Genomic DNA, 15,398 nt, shown 5'->3' with positions numbered 1-15,398 from the left:
ACTCTTAGTATGTTATTTAAATCCAAGTGTTTGGTTTCCCACCTCTGGAGAATGAGGGGTCTGTCAGAACCTGATGGAGACTGGGTGTTGCTCTAATATTTGTGGCAGAAGTTAGAGCAGTACCTGGGTGGACATCCACAGACCTGATTTCAGTGTCCTGCCTATCGCAGAGAAAGAAGTTTCCCATCTCCTGCCCTAATAAATTTATCTGTGGAAGGCATTGGGAACATCACCAAATCTGCCAGCTGCTGGATTGGAATGGAAGCTGAAGTCATCAGGTATTTGCAGGAACTGCAGTGAGACTGGAAATGGAAAGAAGAGTTTACACTGGGAAACAAAAGTAACTCTCCATTAGTAACTTCTGGCTTGATACCAGGAACTACTACTTTCTTGCCCGCATCCCAGGTTGTAACAGTATTATTTCCCCAACTCCTTTTCTGCATCAACAGCCGTGCCATGCTGTATGTCTTTCCAGCTCTTTCCATATACATCCCATATATCTGGGGTGACTAAATATGTGGTACGGTGGGGAAGCTGGTGGAATGAATGGTGCTGCTCCTGCTGAGGAAGACACAAGGAGAGAGAGAAGCCTGTGGCAGCCTGCCTTGCTGATGAGCAAGAAAGCAACTCCTGGCTATGAGACAGGAGAAGTTACTAAGAGAAAAGCACTTCCCCCACTCCCTGCAGCCCCTTAGGCAAACTGACTCTTGGCTGCCTATTTCTGCTCGGCTTGTGGCTCTGCATACCAGCCCCTAGTTTCCAGAAGAGTCTCACCCTCACCCACCATTGCCACTTTCAGATATTAGGCCCTCCCTGCTCTATTGCTGTCTCTTTTGGAGGTGTGGTTGGGGGAGATCTAGGGTATGTCTGCACTTCAAGCTAGGAGTGTAATTCCCAGCTCGAGGAGACATATTTGCACTAGTTCTCATAGAGCTAACTGACTAAAAATTGAAGTGTAGCTTCTGCAGCACAAGTGATGGAAGGAACTCGCTGCCCTGAGTACAATTCCATCCTAGACACTAGGCACAGAATCACATGGCTAGCTCCTCCTGCCACTCATGTCTATGCTCTATTTTTAGCCGCCAGTGCAATCTGTGCTAGCAGAGGTATGCATTTCTCCTCAGCCTGGGACTCAAACCCCTAGCTCCCAACTGTAGACAGACCCATTGTGTAAGCCTTCATTCTCTAGATCTGCAATTAAGTAGGCGATTGGGACAAAATCTTACCCGTGATTTCCAGCGGCCAGCCCACCTCTCTTCGGAAGAGAGGAATGTCACTCCAGGGCAGAAGCTGAGCCCTGGCCAGGTGGGGACAGGAGGTTAACCCAAAGCCAATCAGCTGGCATATGGGTAGGGCTAGAGAGAGCACACACATAGCTGAGGCCTAAACAGGTTCAGTTTTTTGCTGCAGCTGCTGGGGGGGAGTAGGCCCAAATTCATTCTGTACCTAGGGCTATGGGGTTGGCCCAGAAGCAGGCCGGGGCACAGCTGGAGGAGCAGCCTGCACCCAAAACAGGAGCCTGGACCAGCACAGTGACCATGGGATGGATGCCAGGCAATGCAGCCAAGATGAGGACTCTTCACACCATACCTAAGTACCAGTGACTAGTGCAAGGGGCAGAAAATACACTATTTGTGACCGAGACTCCGGAGTTGGAGGTAGTTTGGACTCAGATTAAATCTATCTGCTTTAGTACTGTTTACAAACCAGCATCTCCAAAACCCAAGTTTCAAACAGGAAATGAAGATCAAGGGTAGAAAGAAATGTAAAATAGGCATTTAGCTATCAATCTGACATACCATTTTTTGCCCATAGGTTAAAATTGAGAATCATTTTGTGGGTATAATCAGGTATTTAGATTTATGAATGATATTACTTAAGCCTTTCGATATTTGGGCCCAGAAAACTGGACTAGAAACACTACAGACAGAGAGAAAAGCAGATCATTAGGCATTCCCACGCCACAAAATATCTAAAGTCTGTTGGAGTCTGAGCCCATTAGGAATTTTTAAATGGTGCGTGGGTGTTGCCCAAAGCCTGCTGAAACTCAAGTGTTGTCTTGGTGACTCTTACCGTATTTTGGGTTTGAAATTTCTATTGTAAGGAAGTAAAATGAGACAGAACATTTTTTCAAAGTGAAGTTGGACAAGATTCACTATAATGTCGTCAATTCCCCTCTCTCATTCTGTGCTGCCCTCTTCTCCCATTGTGAGCTTTGTCAGCCTTTGTCAGCTTCTCACACAAATGCCTCTGCTTTCCTCGATGGCATCCCCTATAACTGAACGCTCTTCCTGAATACATCTGTAAGGCCACTAACTTCTTTGGCATAGATTCCCTCTTAAAGACCAATCTGTGCTGTGATTACAACAGAAAACTGACTGACTGACAAGCTTGAGAAGTCCTATGGGAACAGTGTAAATATAATCTATTTAGAATATAAACATCTGAACATAATTGCATATATTGTACCAATTCCCCATATATGCTCTCCAGGAGGGGCAGGGATCATGTAGTAGGGTTTTGTGTTTTGTTTTAGGAAGTACCTATCCCTCTGCAGACGTTACCAGAAAAAAAATAGGACTGATAAAACCTGCCATGACTATATTTAGTTTTTCCAGGTCTCTCAACTCCACCACCACCTATAAACTCAAAATTATCTTAAACAAATTTACAAAAGAATTACAATTTTTCATGACCTGACATGTACTTAGAAGACTGTCCCGTATGCCCTGCCTTCCAAGGTACAAACCTAACTGAGTATTCCTTTCAAGATTGTGTAAATGCTAAATAAAGGCAAAACTGAATGCTGAGGCCTTCTTATCAGAAATGAGACTTTCCAATCAGTGTCTAATTTTAAATCAAGCTAGTTTATGGTCCAAAGACTCATTGAAATGTGTACATTAACACCTGTGAAAATGTAGCAATTAACTAGATAGCTGTGTATCTAGCTGAATACTTTGTATAACTTGCTAAAAGTGTTTTATGTAAAAGTCGACACACTTGCCATTGCACGCTGAGGCCTGGTCTACACTACGCGTTTAAATCGATTTAAAGAGCGTTAAATCGATTTAACGCTGTACCCGTCCACACTACAACGCTCTATATATCGATATAAAGGGCTCTTTAAATCGATTTCTGTACTCCTCCCCGACGAGAGGAGTAGCGGCTAAATTCGATATCCATATCAGATTGGTTTAGTTTGGATGGAATCGGCGTTATTGGCCTCGGAGCGGCTATCCCACGGCCTTGAGCGCTCTGGACAGCATCTGAACTCGGATGCAGCGGGGCAGGTAACGGAAAGCCCCTGCGACTTGTTGAATTACATTTTCCTGTTTGCCCCGCGTGGAGCTCTTGATTAGCACGGGTGGCGATGCCGGTCTCAAATCCAAAAAGGCTCCAGCATGGACCGTACAGGACGTACTTAGATCTGATCGCTGTATGGGAGACAATCTGTTGTATGGCTCGTTACAGACACGAAATGCCAAGCATTTGCAAAAATCTTCGGTCACAGGCGCTGGTGTGACAAGCATCATGGGAGTCAGGACTCAATGGACGTCTGGTGGGAGGGGGGATCCTGAGGACTCCGCTATCCCACCGTCCACGCAGTTCTGAAGTAAATGCATTCTTGGCTAAGCTCCCATGTTCTGTAGGTTCAAACACAGTGTTGGTGTGGTTTCGGGATTGTCTCAGTTTCTTCCCCCGCCCCCTCCCACCCATGTGAGAAAGGGAAGAAATCATTTCTACTGCTTTCATGTTCACCTATGGTGTACTAAATGCTGCTGGTAGCCGCGATGCTGCAGCAGTGAAAGCGTAGATCCTGCCTCCTCTCCCTCTTTCCCCTCCCCGTGGTAGACGGTGCATGGATTAGTGTTAACCTCTATGAGTATCTGAACGATGTTGACTCGAGGCCAACATTGACTGGTTACTTACACCAGTAGATTAGGACAGACCGGCTAATACCAGCTTCATCATAGCAACTGGGGGCTTCTAGCCCCCTCCCTTTCTAGTGTAAGAAAAGATTCTGTACTGCCTGGACTGTGCATTAACAGCAGCATGCTGGGCTCCTCTCCCCCACATCGCTTAATCGTCTGCCTGGCTATCATCATCGCCGGGAGGCTGCTGCCCCTCTTCGTGTGTGGTGTCACTCCCCATGACTCGTGGCTTTCTATCTGTCATTTCTTTTATTTTATGCACATATGGGCCGACATTTGCACGGTATTTCCCAGGATGATGGCGGAGTAAGTTGTAAGCGCTACAGCCACAGAGATTGTGGCAGTAGTGCATGCAAGAGAACCTACTGTGAAATAAAAAAATAAATGAGATACCGCTGGGCGCTCGTGCTACTAGACTCAGTCGGTCCTCTCAATACCACATGCCCCTACAGCCTAAATTTTCTAGGCAAGAGACTGACGTCTAGTTTTATCTAGAACCCTAATATGGAGGGATTGCTCAGGTCTAGACTATGGCGTCGCGAAAGGTTGCGTGTCGCGGAGTCCAGATATGCTCTTAGCGTTGTCTGCGCCCGGTCCCCGCACGAGTGTTTCAGCAGCGGTGCTCATCATCCGACGCTGCAGCATGCTTACAAGAAGCCGATGGGCAGATAGATCATCGCGTGTCTGCATACGTTGTGAGTCTCTTCCTCGCGGCAGTCGACGCGGTACTAGACGTACACATTATCGCTCCTTCTAGCTATCACGAATAAATGGAATGTGTTAGCGCGCTGATGTGCACTCCAAATATGTTAGCGAACTAACGCACTACCAGTATCCGCTCTCTCAAGCGATTCCAATTTATCACATTACGGCTATCTGAACAGAGAAAGTAAGATCGCCTGAAACGGCGTCTGCAATAGGAGTCTGCCTAATGATGAACCGTATGGCGACTTTCACGGAAAAATCCACTACCGGGAACAGTACTGCAAACTCACTGCCGGGCTGACTCCACTAAAATCGCGAAAGGCATTGTCACGGCTGCTGGTTTCCAAGCGGAGAATGATGATAGAGCTGCGACGACTTTACCGAACACCCAGCGACGTATGTATGATTCTCCACCGCGTGTAGCGGATATCGGGGGAGGACTGCCGGAAACTTGATGGGCGATAAGCTACGGTAGATGATATCCCAAATGCAACGCATTAAACTCGACGTTAGCTCGGAGCTGGTGATGCACAACGCCGAATTACTGTGCCTAGTGTGGCCGCATGAAATCGAATTTATAATATCAGTTTTATAAAACCGATTTTAGCTAATTCGATATTATCCCGTAGTGTAGACGTGGCCTGAGACTGGCATCGTAGAGTAGGTGGAGGATTTGTGGTAGGTTATATATGCTACCTTAGGTAACATGTTATAAAATAACTTTTCTGCTCTCTGAGATCTGCAACAACATACATACCTTCCTTTATTATTATTCATTTTTTCCTGGAGTATACACAAGTTTTTAAAAATGGGAACGCCCATAGCTTTGGGTAGTTACATACTCTAGTTGTATAACCGTAAAGTGTCCAAGAAGGATATATGGCTAATGAACAAAATAAGGATTTCTTTACCTGGGCAGAAGCAATTCTCCATTCTTCCTGAGTAAACTTCCCGCATTCTTCCTGAGTAAACTTCTGAAAATAAAATCTTTGTGAATTCAGTGTGTATTCAGCAATGTGAATTATGATAAAAGATGTGCATAAGGAAAACAGCCAAAGACAGAAGATTAACCAGTTGATTCTGTGTTCAGCGTTCCCCTCTATTCCACAACTTACTTTCTTTCTCCATAGAATATCTACTCTTTTAGTAATGTAATAATCAGGTATCTGTTCTGCTTGACTAAAATTTCCCTTTAGTGTTTACACACCTGCAGGATTCTAGTAGAGTTCAGTCTTGATCAGCACACGATTAAACAAAGGACCTATATTTTATAAACTGCATATTAGTTATCAAACCACAGCATTTCTTTTCCAATACTCAACGTAAGGTTTTCATGTACCCTGATAATGCACCATTTGAGCTGAAGCTCGTGATGCTAAGTAAAACTAGATTAAAGCTGTTTAAATCAAGTGTCCTGTATCTCAATTTACAGTTTAGAAGGTGCAACCCTAGCCTTCTCCCATAGGATTTTCATATCCTGCCTTATCTAATTAACCAAGGGTCCAAATTCTGGCTGCTGCCTACACAACTCCTGCTGAAATTTCCAGTGGAAATTTCTTATGTGCATGAAGGATAGGACTTGTGCAATAGCAACAAAAAAATTCCTGTAAGTTTTTGGCATGAATATCACTGCCAACGACAAACAAAAAAAACACAACACAAACACCACTTTGAAGGTATATCTCACAATATTTATCTCAGTTACCTGGGATGCTGAGAGCTGTCATATTTTGTGCATAAATTAGCTATTAACAATGGTACCTGAAAATAATTTTTTTCCATAAAATCTGTCATCACTAACCATGCTTTTAATTACAGAAGAGGCACTCGACTTCATTAGCAGCCCCAGCCTGAAAGTGATAAGCATAGCCCTGCCATCATTGTTTTCTCTTCTTATTGGCTTTACTTTGGGAGCTATCTGCTGGAAGGTGAGAAATATTAAATTTACCTGGTTAGCCAGAGACCAGTTACATTTTATCCCTAAGCAAACAAGTATCTTGATTTTAAAAACTAGGGGCATATCATTTGAACCTCATTGAATTATGTAACTCTCAAATGTATATAATCTGTGAATCTGTTTTTAATTCCTAACTCACTCTTGCCCTTCCTCCCAAATTTAAAAAAAATCATGCCTGTTGGTGTGCTAACAAAATAACTCTAGGCTTGAAATATACGAACTAGAAATCTCACAACTTCCCAGTTGTCCCAGTTTATGTCTTGATGTGGCGATGCTTTTCCACTTATTGAGGCCTTGTCTATACTAGAAAGGGTTTACTCTTCTTCAGCACTTAGCTGAATAGCCAACAGTAGCAATCGTTAGCCCTTTTTGGTCGGTTCCTATGCGGCTGCAAGAGTTTGATGGCCCAAGAGTCCAACATCAGAACAGACTTGATGAACCCATGTAATAGGGGGGCTGCCTCTGGGCTTTCTCCATTTCTCATTGGTGGAATTTTATCCCGGATGTTACAAGCCACTCAGAGAACAGCATTCGTCGGAACATCTTATGGCATTCTTGAGGTATGTCTGAAAAGCATAAAACACTGTCTGTGAACAATGGTTCCAGTAGTCTGTAGACCAGAGCAACCATACATGTCTGCATTACAAATGAAGTCATTCCACTTTATGCCCAATATACAATGTTGGCATTTTGTGTGGAAAGCCTCCAGCTTTGTCCAGTCTGAGTAGCAAACTGTCCATGTTTCGCAGCCGTACAACTGTATGGCGCGGATAAAGTTCGAATAGATCCTGAATTTGGTGGTCTTGCTGAGATGATCTTGATTCCATATTTGTAGTAAACGACCCATGGCAGGCACTGCAATACCAATCCAATGGAGAACCTCTGTGTGAGAGTTGGAGGAACTGATGAGTATAAAACCCAAATAGCAAAAGCTGGAGACTGCTTCGACAGTTTCATTATTCAAAGAGATTGGAGTCATGGGTGGAGCTGGTCCTAGATTTTGCAGCTTTGTCTTTGACCATGAAACATGGAGGCCAACCTTAGCTAACTCTCTTCTCCATTTGCTCGAGTGCCTCATGAAACCTGTTGGGGCTCTGTACTAGATGAACAACGTTATCAGCATAGTCAAGGTCTGAGAGCAAGAGATCACCAAGCTTATTGCCTACTGACCTGACTGAATGTTGCATTATGAAATCCATGGCCTGACAAAAGAGTGCAGGGGTCAAGATGCAGCCCTGTCTGCCACCAGATACTGATTTAAAAGGTGCCAACATCCGATCCCCAGATGTACATGGGCAGTGGTTCCAATATGCAGCTCTCTAATCAAGTCCACCAGAGCGGTAGGAGCATGTACGCCCTTTAAGGCCTTCCATAGTGTGACTTGGTCAGCTGAATCAAACGCAGCCTTAAGATTAATATGCGCAATGTGCGTGGGCTTCTGGAACTCATGGTGTAGCTCCGACAACAAGCAAAGGGCCAAAATACTGTCTAATGCGGACCTGTTCCTTGTAAAGCCTGACTGTTGGGGCAATGCTTCTGCTGTAGCAGGAGCTCCAAACGCTCCAGCAGAACATGTGCAAACACCTTCCTTGGCATGGACAACAAGGTGATTTGGCCTACAGCTCTTACATTCACTGTGCAGTCCGTTGCCCTTACAAAAAGGAGATCACAATACCGTCTTTCCAGGCAGTTGGCAAGGTTCCACTTCTCCACACCAGACAAAAGATGGCCAGAAGTGATTCTGCTACAGGGTCAATAGCACATTTTAGCATCTTTTTGGGGCGTGGGGGGAAATGCCATCAGTACTGGCTGCCTGTCCATTTTTCAGTTTACAGATGGCATGCTTCATTTCATCCAACATTGGTGCATCAGTACAAGTATCTGTGTCCGAAACTACAGTGGCTGCCAGATTGTCTATCTCTAAACACACACCAGCTGGAGGGTGGTTCAGAGTGCTGTGAAAACATTCCACCCAGCTTGAGAGGATATCATCCGATTTACACGGATGGCTTTGGCTGTCCATTTGTAGCGACTACTTTTTGGCACTGAGATTGCAGATTGTGCAGAATGCCAGCTTTAAGTTAAATTTGGCTTAGCCAGGGGAGACGTCATCTGCCTCTTGGTTATAATATGCCTCACGATCACGATGTGACAGGGTATTAAACTTTTGCTTCAGCTGAGTACGAGTGCACTTATCACGATGCTGGTGGGCTGTGGCCTTCAATTGAATTGTCTGGAAGATCTGCTCTGATAGCCATAGTCAGTGTGCTGGGCGCCTATAGCTAAGGTGACCAGATGTCCCGCTTTTAAAGAGACAGTCTTGTATTTAAGCCATCCTTTAAGCCCCAGAGCCCACCCCTCATCCTGTTTCCGGCCAGTACTGGCTATGTGCTGTGAGCTGAGGTGGCTGGTGAGTGTGGGCAGGTGCCAAGTGGTGGCCAGTTACATGTCATCTCTGATGCCCACACATTGGCCCTTTATGTGCTTCCCCTCTTGCTGTCCTCTCAGTGCTGTGCTCCTTCAATCCCCAGCCCCACTGTTCCTCCATCTCCCCACCCCCCACGACCCCGGCGGCAGGGTGCGTCTCACTCCAGGGGCTGTGTGGAGAACCACCCCTTGGTTGGAGCTCCAGCTCATCAACAGCCTGGCTGGCAGGCTCCTTCCTTCCCCCACTACCTCTGGCTGGGCAGGCACCCTGAGAAAGCCCAAGACCCTTCAGTCTGACCAGGAGGAGCCACGCCATGCATGTGCCAAAGCCCCACACAGTGCTGGCACAGGGAAGCCTCTTGCCCCTCAGCTAAGCTCTGGGGAAGTTTATTTCCAGCCTGTTCATGCCCCAAATCTGCACAATCCACAGCAGCTCCCAAAGCAGGGGTTTAGCACCCTACTCACACACCCCCACCCTAGGTCTTACCCCCAGAAGCGTGAAGCTGCTGTGTCCCCTCTGTCCACCCTCTCTTGATGATCCACCTCTCTGGCCAGATTCGCTGAAACCCCTGCAGTCAGGTTCCCTGGGCTCTGGAGCACAATGCAACCTTGGGGCTTAACCCTTCCTGCCCTACTGTAGCCAGGGGACAGGAGACGGTTGGGTTATGTCAGTGGCCAGCAGCAGTCTGGAAGCGTTAGCTGCCTTTTGACATTCTGTGGGCAGGAAGAGACAAGCTGCTTTCAGCGACTCACGGGAGGGCGAGGAGGGGAGGAAACAAGAGATGAGCTCTGCAAAGACACAGGCCAGGTCATCCCTCCCCCTGCACAGTGCTGAAAGACTGCTGCTGCCCACATTCTGGTGTGAATCCTAGCAGAAATCTGGGGTAGGGGAGCATGTGACTCTGCGTGCCCTCAACCCTGTGTTGCCCCAGGAAGACACGATGCCAGGTACCAGGAGAGGTAGGTCCATCTCAGGGGGGCCCAGCCAGGTGTGGAGGGTGGGGAGCACCAGGCAGGGAGGGTCAAGTTGATCGGTCACTCCCCCTGTATGAAAGTGATGTACGGGCATGTGTGTGTCACCTCTTCCTATGTGAACCCTAAAGCCTTAGAGATAAGAAGGTAAAGAAAAAGAAATAACTGTGTAGCTGGATTCTTTTTAACAGGGGCACAGTCAACTTGAAGTTAATTTGAATATTTGTACAGATGCCACCCGGGTTACACAAACCCGACTTATGCAAATCTGCACTTACGGAAAAAAAAATCTGCACTGTAAGTTAGAAATAGGATTGTTGGGGTTTTTTTGGTGTAATGGTCGGGTATACATTTCCAACTTATGCAAAATTCAAGTTACGCAAGGTGTTCCGGAATGGAAAGCTTGTGTTAGTCGGGGAGCATCTGTACTACATAGTTCTGATTGATTACCATTGAACATGAGTAATTTTACCAGATGTCCTATATTCAGCATAGGGAAATACGATCATCCTACTTATAGCCAATCGTTGGCTCAGCAATTGGTGGAGTATGGAGGTGAGCAGAGAGCAACCTCAGTGTCATCTGGAAGGTCAGCTAGAGAAGAGATTATTGCTGACGTTGCTACAAAACCTGTTGGCTAAACCGGTTCATGGAGAAATGCATCGATGTCAAATTTCTTCATCATCGCAGAGGGCTTACCTGCTCATCAGAGCGTCACTGCCATGTGGGCAACCACTAGATGGTGATCTGTGTTCATGGCATATTCCACACCACAATATACTCTACAGGAGGTGAAGAAACACCTGTCACATGTGGGATGATGTGGTCCAGCTACTTCTGAGAGATGCCATAGTGAGAGATCCATGACATCTGGTATATGCACCATCACTTGAACCATGACCCAAGAATGGAAATGTTCTAAGAGGCACAGAATGTGAGCAAGCGGCAAGAGTTATCATTGGGTATACCTGAACCGTAATGACCAAGCCCAATTCGCAGGGAGCCAGTAACTGCATTTAGGTTTCCCAAGATCACAAAATTATTATGTGGAGAGACGGTGCGTACTAGAGATTCCAACTGATTGTAGAAATGGTCTTTGACTGAATCAACAGATTCCTTTGTCAGTGCACAGACTACTAGGACAGTGAGGTGACCATGCTGATGTTTAAGATGTACAATAAGTAATCAAGATAACACAGGCATCCAGGTTATCAAGGAGGACTTGGCCTCACCTCACAGTAGTAGTGCTACTCATGCAAGTGGTTGGGGACACTGGAATACAGAAATAAAGAATCTTCCACCTCATGGCTTCCATGATCTATCAGCCTTGCTTCCGTTAGTCCTATGATTGATATGCCGAGATGATTAATTTCATGGGAGACAATGACCTGATGACACCACCTGTGAAAAGTTGCAAATTCCAGATTGCAATGTTGATGAATTAGTGGAGATCCCTGCTACAACTGAATACACTATCACGGTATACTGCAGACATGCCTGCTGACATCAGAGGATGCATGTCCCCTGAGGGGCTTTGGCATGAGCCCATCATATTTGCACTGAAGGAGGACGACACGGGCAAGGCATCTACAGCTGAGAGTAGAGCAGGGGGCTATAACTGGTGCTGAGTGCCAGGTTATTCAAGTTGGTCAAAAAGCTATACCCGCAAACCCCCTAGCAGAGGCACAACATTATTTTACCAGTGTAGATGATGATAGTTCCCAAATGATGTAAACTTTGCTGGCAAAAATGTTCTTTTGCCAGCATCACTGTGTTAGCACTGGGGATTGTTGCCAACGTAGCTACATCAGTTAGGGGATGATTTTTATCACACTCCTAATGACATAGCTGTCCCACCAAAACATTTAACAGTAGATCAGACTTAAGCTTCTATAGGTTCCAATCCTGCACAGCTATAGAGGAGTAATCTTGCTCACACAAGCAGTCCAAGTTGTTTTTTTAGGACTGGTTCTCACACTCTAACAATTAGGAGATATTAAGCTGGTATTGTGCTTGGTTAAAAACATAACATTCATTGCATATAAAATACATATAGATAAATTCTGCTATCACACTTGCATGCATAACTCTGCTTGATTTCAGTGGGATGCATGTGTGCATCTGAAAGCGGGATTTGGTGTATCTTGTACAAGAACATATTGATACTGAAAATAGAAAGGGATACTTAAATGAATAATCATCATTTGTTTTTTAAAGTGTAACTATACAGTAATTATATCTGATGCACTTTCCTCTTAGAAAACACATCGCACACCCAGACCAGAGAGTGATGAAACAACACAGTGTAATAACTGTCAAGAGGATAATGAGATAAGGTATTTTGCTTCACTGAAGTTTTTACATACATCTCATCTTTCAAAAATCAGATATTTTTCCATTTCTTAATGCTTTCTCTTGCTGTCTGACAGATGCACTTGGAAACAAAAAAAAATGTGCATATTACCAAGATTCTTGTCATAAAAATGTATTGGATAGAATTTGTGTCCAGAATATGTTCCTTACAGTGTGCTGCTACTCTAAATGTAAATGTTTTTTTTGTATACAAAAAAAAAAAACTCCATTAGGAGAACATTATTGTTGCAAAGTTAATCACTCAGAAGCCAGGGAGAAAAGTTCCATACTTTTAATGTCAAGGGAGAGAGTTCAGCTACAGAACTCTCAGTAAATGGCAAAATCTGCTTCCTGTGGCAGCAGCTTACCTTCAAAGGAGATCTTTTGCAGAATAAGACGGATTTAATATTCCTTCTGCAGCAGATTGAAAATGAAAGCCTTGTAGGTCGAAGGGATACCACCTGGGATCCCTTCCTCATATCGATTATCCTTCATCTTTGCCTCTAGTTTTCAATACTGAGACAGAAAAGGCTCATCTCTTCAGACTAACTTCCCCTTCTTCCATCAGTAATTTTTCCTCTTTGTAGTAGAAGTTGGTTGTCTGCATGTTAACTTTCCCTGTGGAGGAAAGATGCCACTGTCAGTTTTCCCCTATCCTTTCTGTTACAGTAGGAGGCCCCTATGCACTCCTCACAACTTCCTGCCCTCCTGCTGCTGGAGTGAAAGAGCCAAATGTTCCAGTGTTTCCTAGTATGAGGAAAGGAAAGGCAGATTGTGGTGGCCTCTCTTCCCCTGGGGAGTTTTGGTAACAGCAACAGTTGTAAGGGGAGGTTGGTAAATAGCAGCAGATGACATTATTTCTTCCATCTGTGCTTATTCCACAAGGGAGGTGGAATTTGCTAATGAGGTGGGAAATGATCAGTCCTACAAGATAAGACTGTGCTGAAAGACTGCCATACAGAAAGGGGAGCAGCCAGGTGGTATCGAGCCAATCCCAAAAGGTGATTGGATCTATGTGGAGACCAGCAATTGGAAACAGATTTTGCCATTCACTGTGCTGTGAAGCACTGGTCTAATATTGCTAAAATTCACATGAACCAACTTCAAATGTAACATTCATATGAATATTCAGGTAGGTGTGTTCATGTATTCATCTTGAAATCTTTGCCCTCTTCTCACTGACTGGACAAAAAAAATTGTAAAAAAGGAAGAAACAATTCCATATGACTTTGGCTTCACAAACTGTGATTGGTCACCTTAGGCTGAAATGTTCGGAGTACTCAAACAAATTCATAAACATCAGCCTATTCATGGAGGACTAATTAACATATTAAGGCTTACATTAATGTAGATATCATTCGCTATAAATAACTCATCCCACTTTAGTACAGTGACTAATAAAGCTGAACAACTTCCCCTTGACACAAGTAGAATGAAACCTTGTCTCAGGGAGTGGGGGAGGGGGAAAAAAAGATAAGACAGTTCAATGTAAGAGACTACCTCTCCAAGAAATTAATATTGGTTATTTTCCCCATCAAGTCGTCTTAAACATGTACAATATTTTCTCCTACCATCCCATCACAAGAAAGTTTTGAGCTTCTACTGTAATTAAGTAGTACTTATTAGTTTATTACAGATTTTTGGTACAATGCTCCAACACTTTGACCGCAAACACTGTGGTGATGCTTGTTAATGTATTTATTTTAATTAGCACATGCCGCCTTTAATTGCCACCATTCCCGGGAAATTTTAGCACAATGGAAATAAATTTATTTTATGTCTTCCAGTATGTTGCAGCAAAAAGAAAAAGAGCTCTTACAAGTGTAGCTGTTGCTTTTTTCCAACACTGTTACTGTTTCATGTACTGGTAAGTCCTTAAACAGTATGATAGATTCCGACCACAAATTTTATAATTTTGTCAGCTGAAATTTACAGTGTCTATTTTGTGAAGCCACATCTAGAGCTAACTTTGTATTAGTCAGCTTAGCCACATGTAAGACAGTCTTATTGCACATATAATTATCCTGTGTTCTGAATGTAGGCATTTGTCTTGCAGCCAGTCCTCTCAATATCACAGTGGGAGACAAAGATCCCAAAATGAAGGACAGCTCTAGGGTGACCAGATGTCCCAATTTTATAGAGACAGTCCCGATATTTGGGACTTCATCTTGTATAGGCTTCTATAACCCCCCACCCCCTGTCCCAATTTTTCACACTTGCTGTCTGGTCACTCTAGACAGCTCTCGCTTCCTCCTTTGGTGTGACACCCAATTGAAGAGTCAGAGGCCCTTCATTGAGAATTCCCAACCCTCAATCCCCAAGGCCCTCTTCAGCTGCAGGGCTTATCATGAAGAGACAGGCTGTCTGAGAATAGTTTATAATGAAGATATTATCCTGAATGCAAGAGATGAGTGGGGCAGATAACAGAAAGTATGGGAAACTTTCCACAGGGGAAGAATATTTACAGAATATACTGATGTGATTCCAGATATGAAATACTATACTGCTGCGCTATTGGACTGTTCTGCATCATTGTCAAACTCTGTATTTATCCGGGACCTTCATTCATGATGCATTAGTATCATTATTGGTATTAACTTGGCTACCTAGTTGTGTGGGAGAAAAAAGCACATGGATTTTATTTTCAAACAAAAGAAAATGCCAAAATATTTTGCTTTGACTACATGCTTTTCATAACCAATGAATTTACTCTAGTAGACCAGCTCGCTTTTCTGGGAATCATCTTAACTTTTTTTTTTTTAAAGCTCTTTTGTTAAGGCTTCTCTGTACTGCAGTTGTACAACAATCCTGCAAATACACATATGAGCAGTCCCATTAAATTCAACAGGACTACTCATGTGAGTGTATGCAGGAACAGAGTCTAAGGCTTTGGCTACACTTGCAAGTTGCAGCGCTGGTGAGGGGGTTACAGAGCTGCAACTTAGCAGGTGTCCACACTTACAAAGCTCAGCCAGTGCTGCAACTCCCTGTCTGCAGCACTGGCTGTACTCCTGGTCTGCTACGGGTGTAGCGAATCCAGCGCTGGTGATGCA

At 44.4% G+C, this 15,398-nt stretch overlaps 1 protein-coding gene across 1 annotated transcript in view; it reads left to right on the top strand.

Annotated features, from left to right (window-relative positions):
• The window catches only part of KITLG (KIT ligand), a 94,145-nt gene that overhangs the window by 76,811 nt on the left and 1,936 nt on the right, over positions 1–15,398 (top strand). The window contains exons 7-9 of the mRNA XM_032801219.2: positions 6,456–6,565; positions 12,253–12,329; positions 14,133–14,212. Coding sequence (XP_032657110.1) covers positions 6,456–6,565; positions 12,253–12,329; positions 14,133–14,172 — 227 coding nt within the window. The 3' untranslated portion in view covers positions 14,173–14,212. The remainder of the gene's footprint in view (positions 1–6,455; positions 6,566–12,252; positions 12,330–14,132; positions 14,213–15,398) is intronic.

Source organism: Chelonoidis abingdonii, chromosome 1 (assembly GCF_003597395.2).
Source record: "Chelonoidis abingdonii isolate Lonesome George chromosome 1, CheloAbing_2.0, whole genome shotgun sequence".
In the NCBI taxonomy this organism is placed as follows: Eukaryota; Metazoa; Chordata; order Testudines; family Testudinidae; genus Chelonoidis; species Chelonoidis abingdonii.
This window is presented reverse-complemented; position numbering and strand designations above follow the sequence as displayed.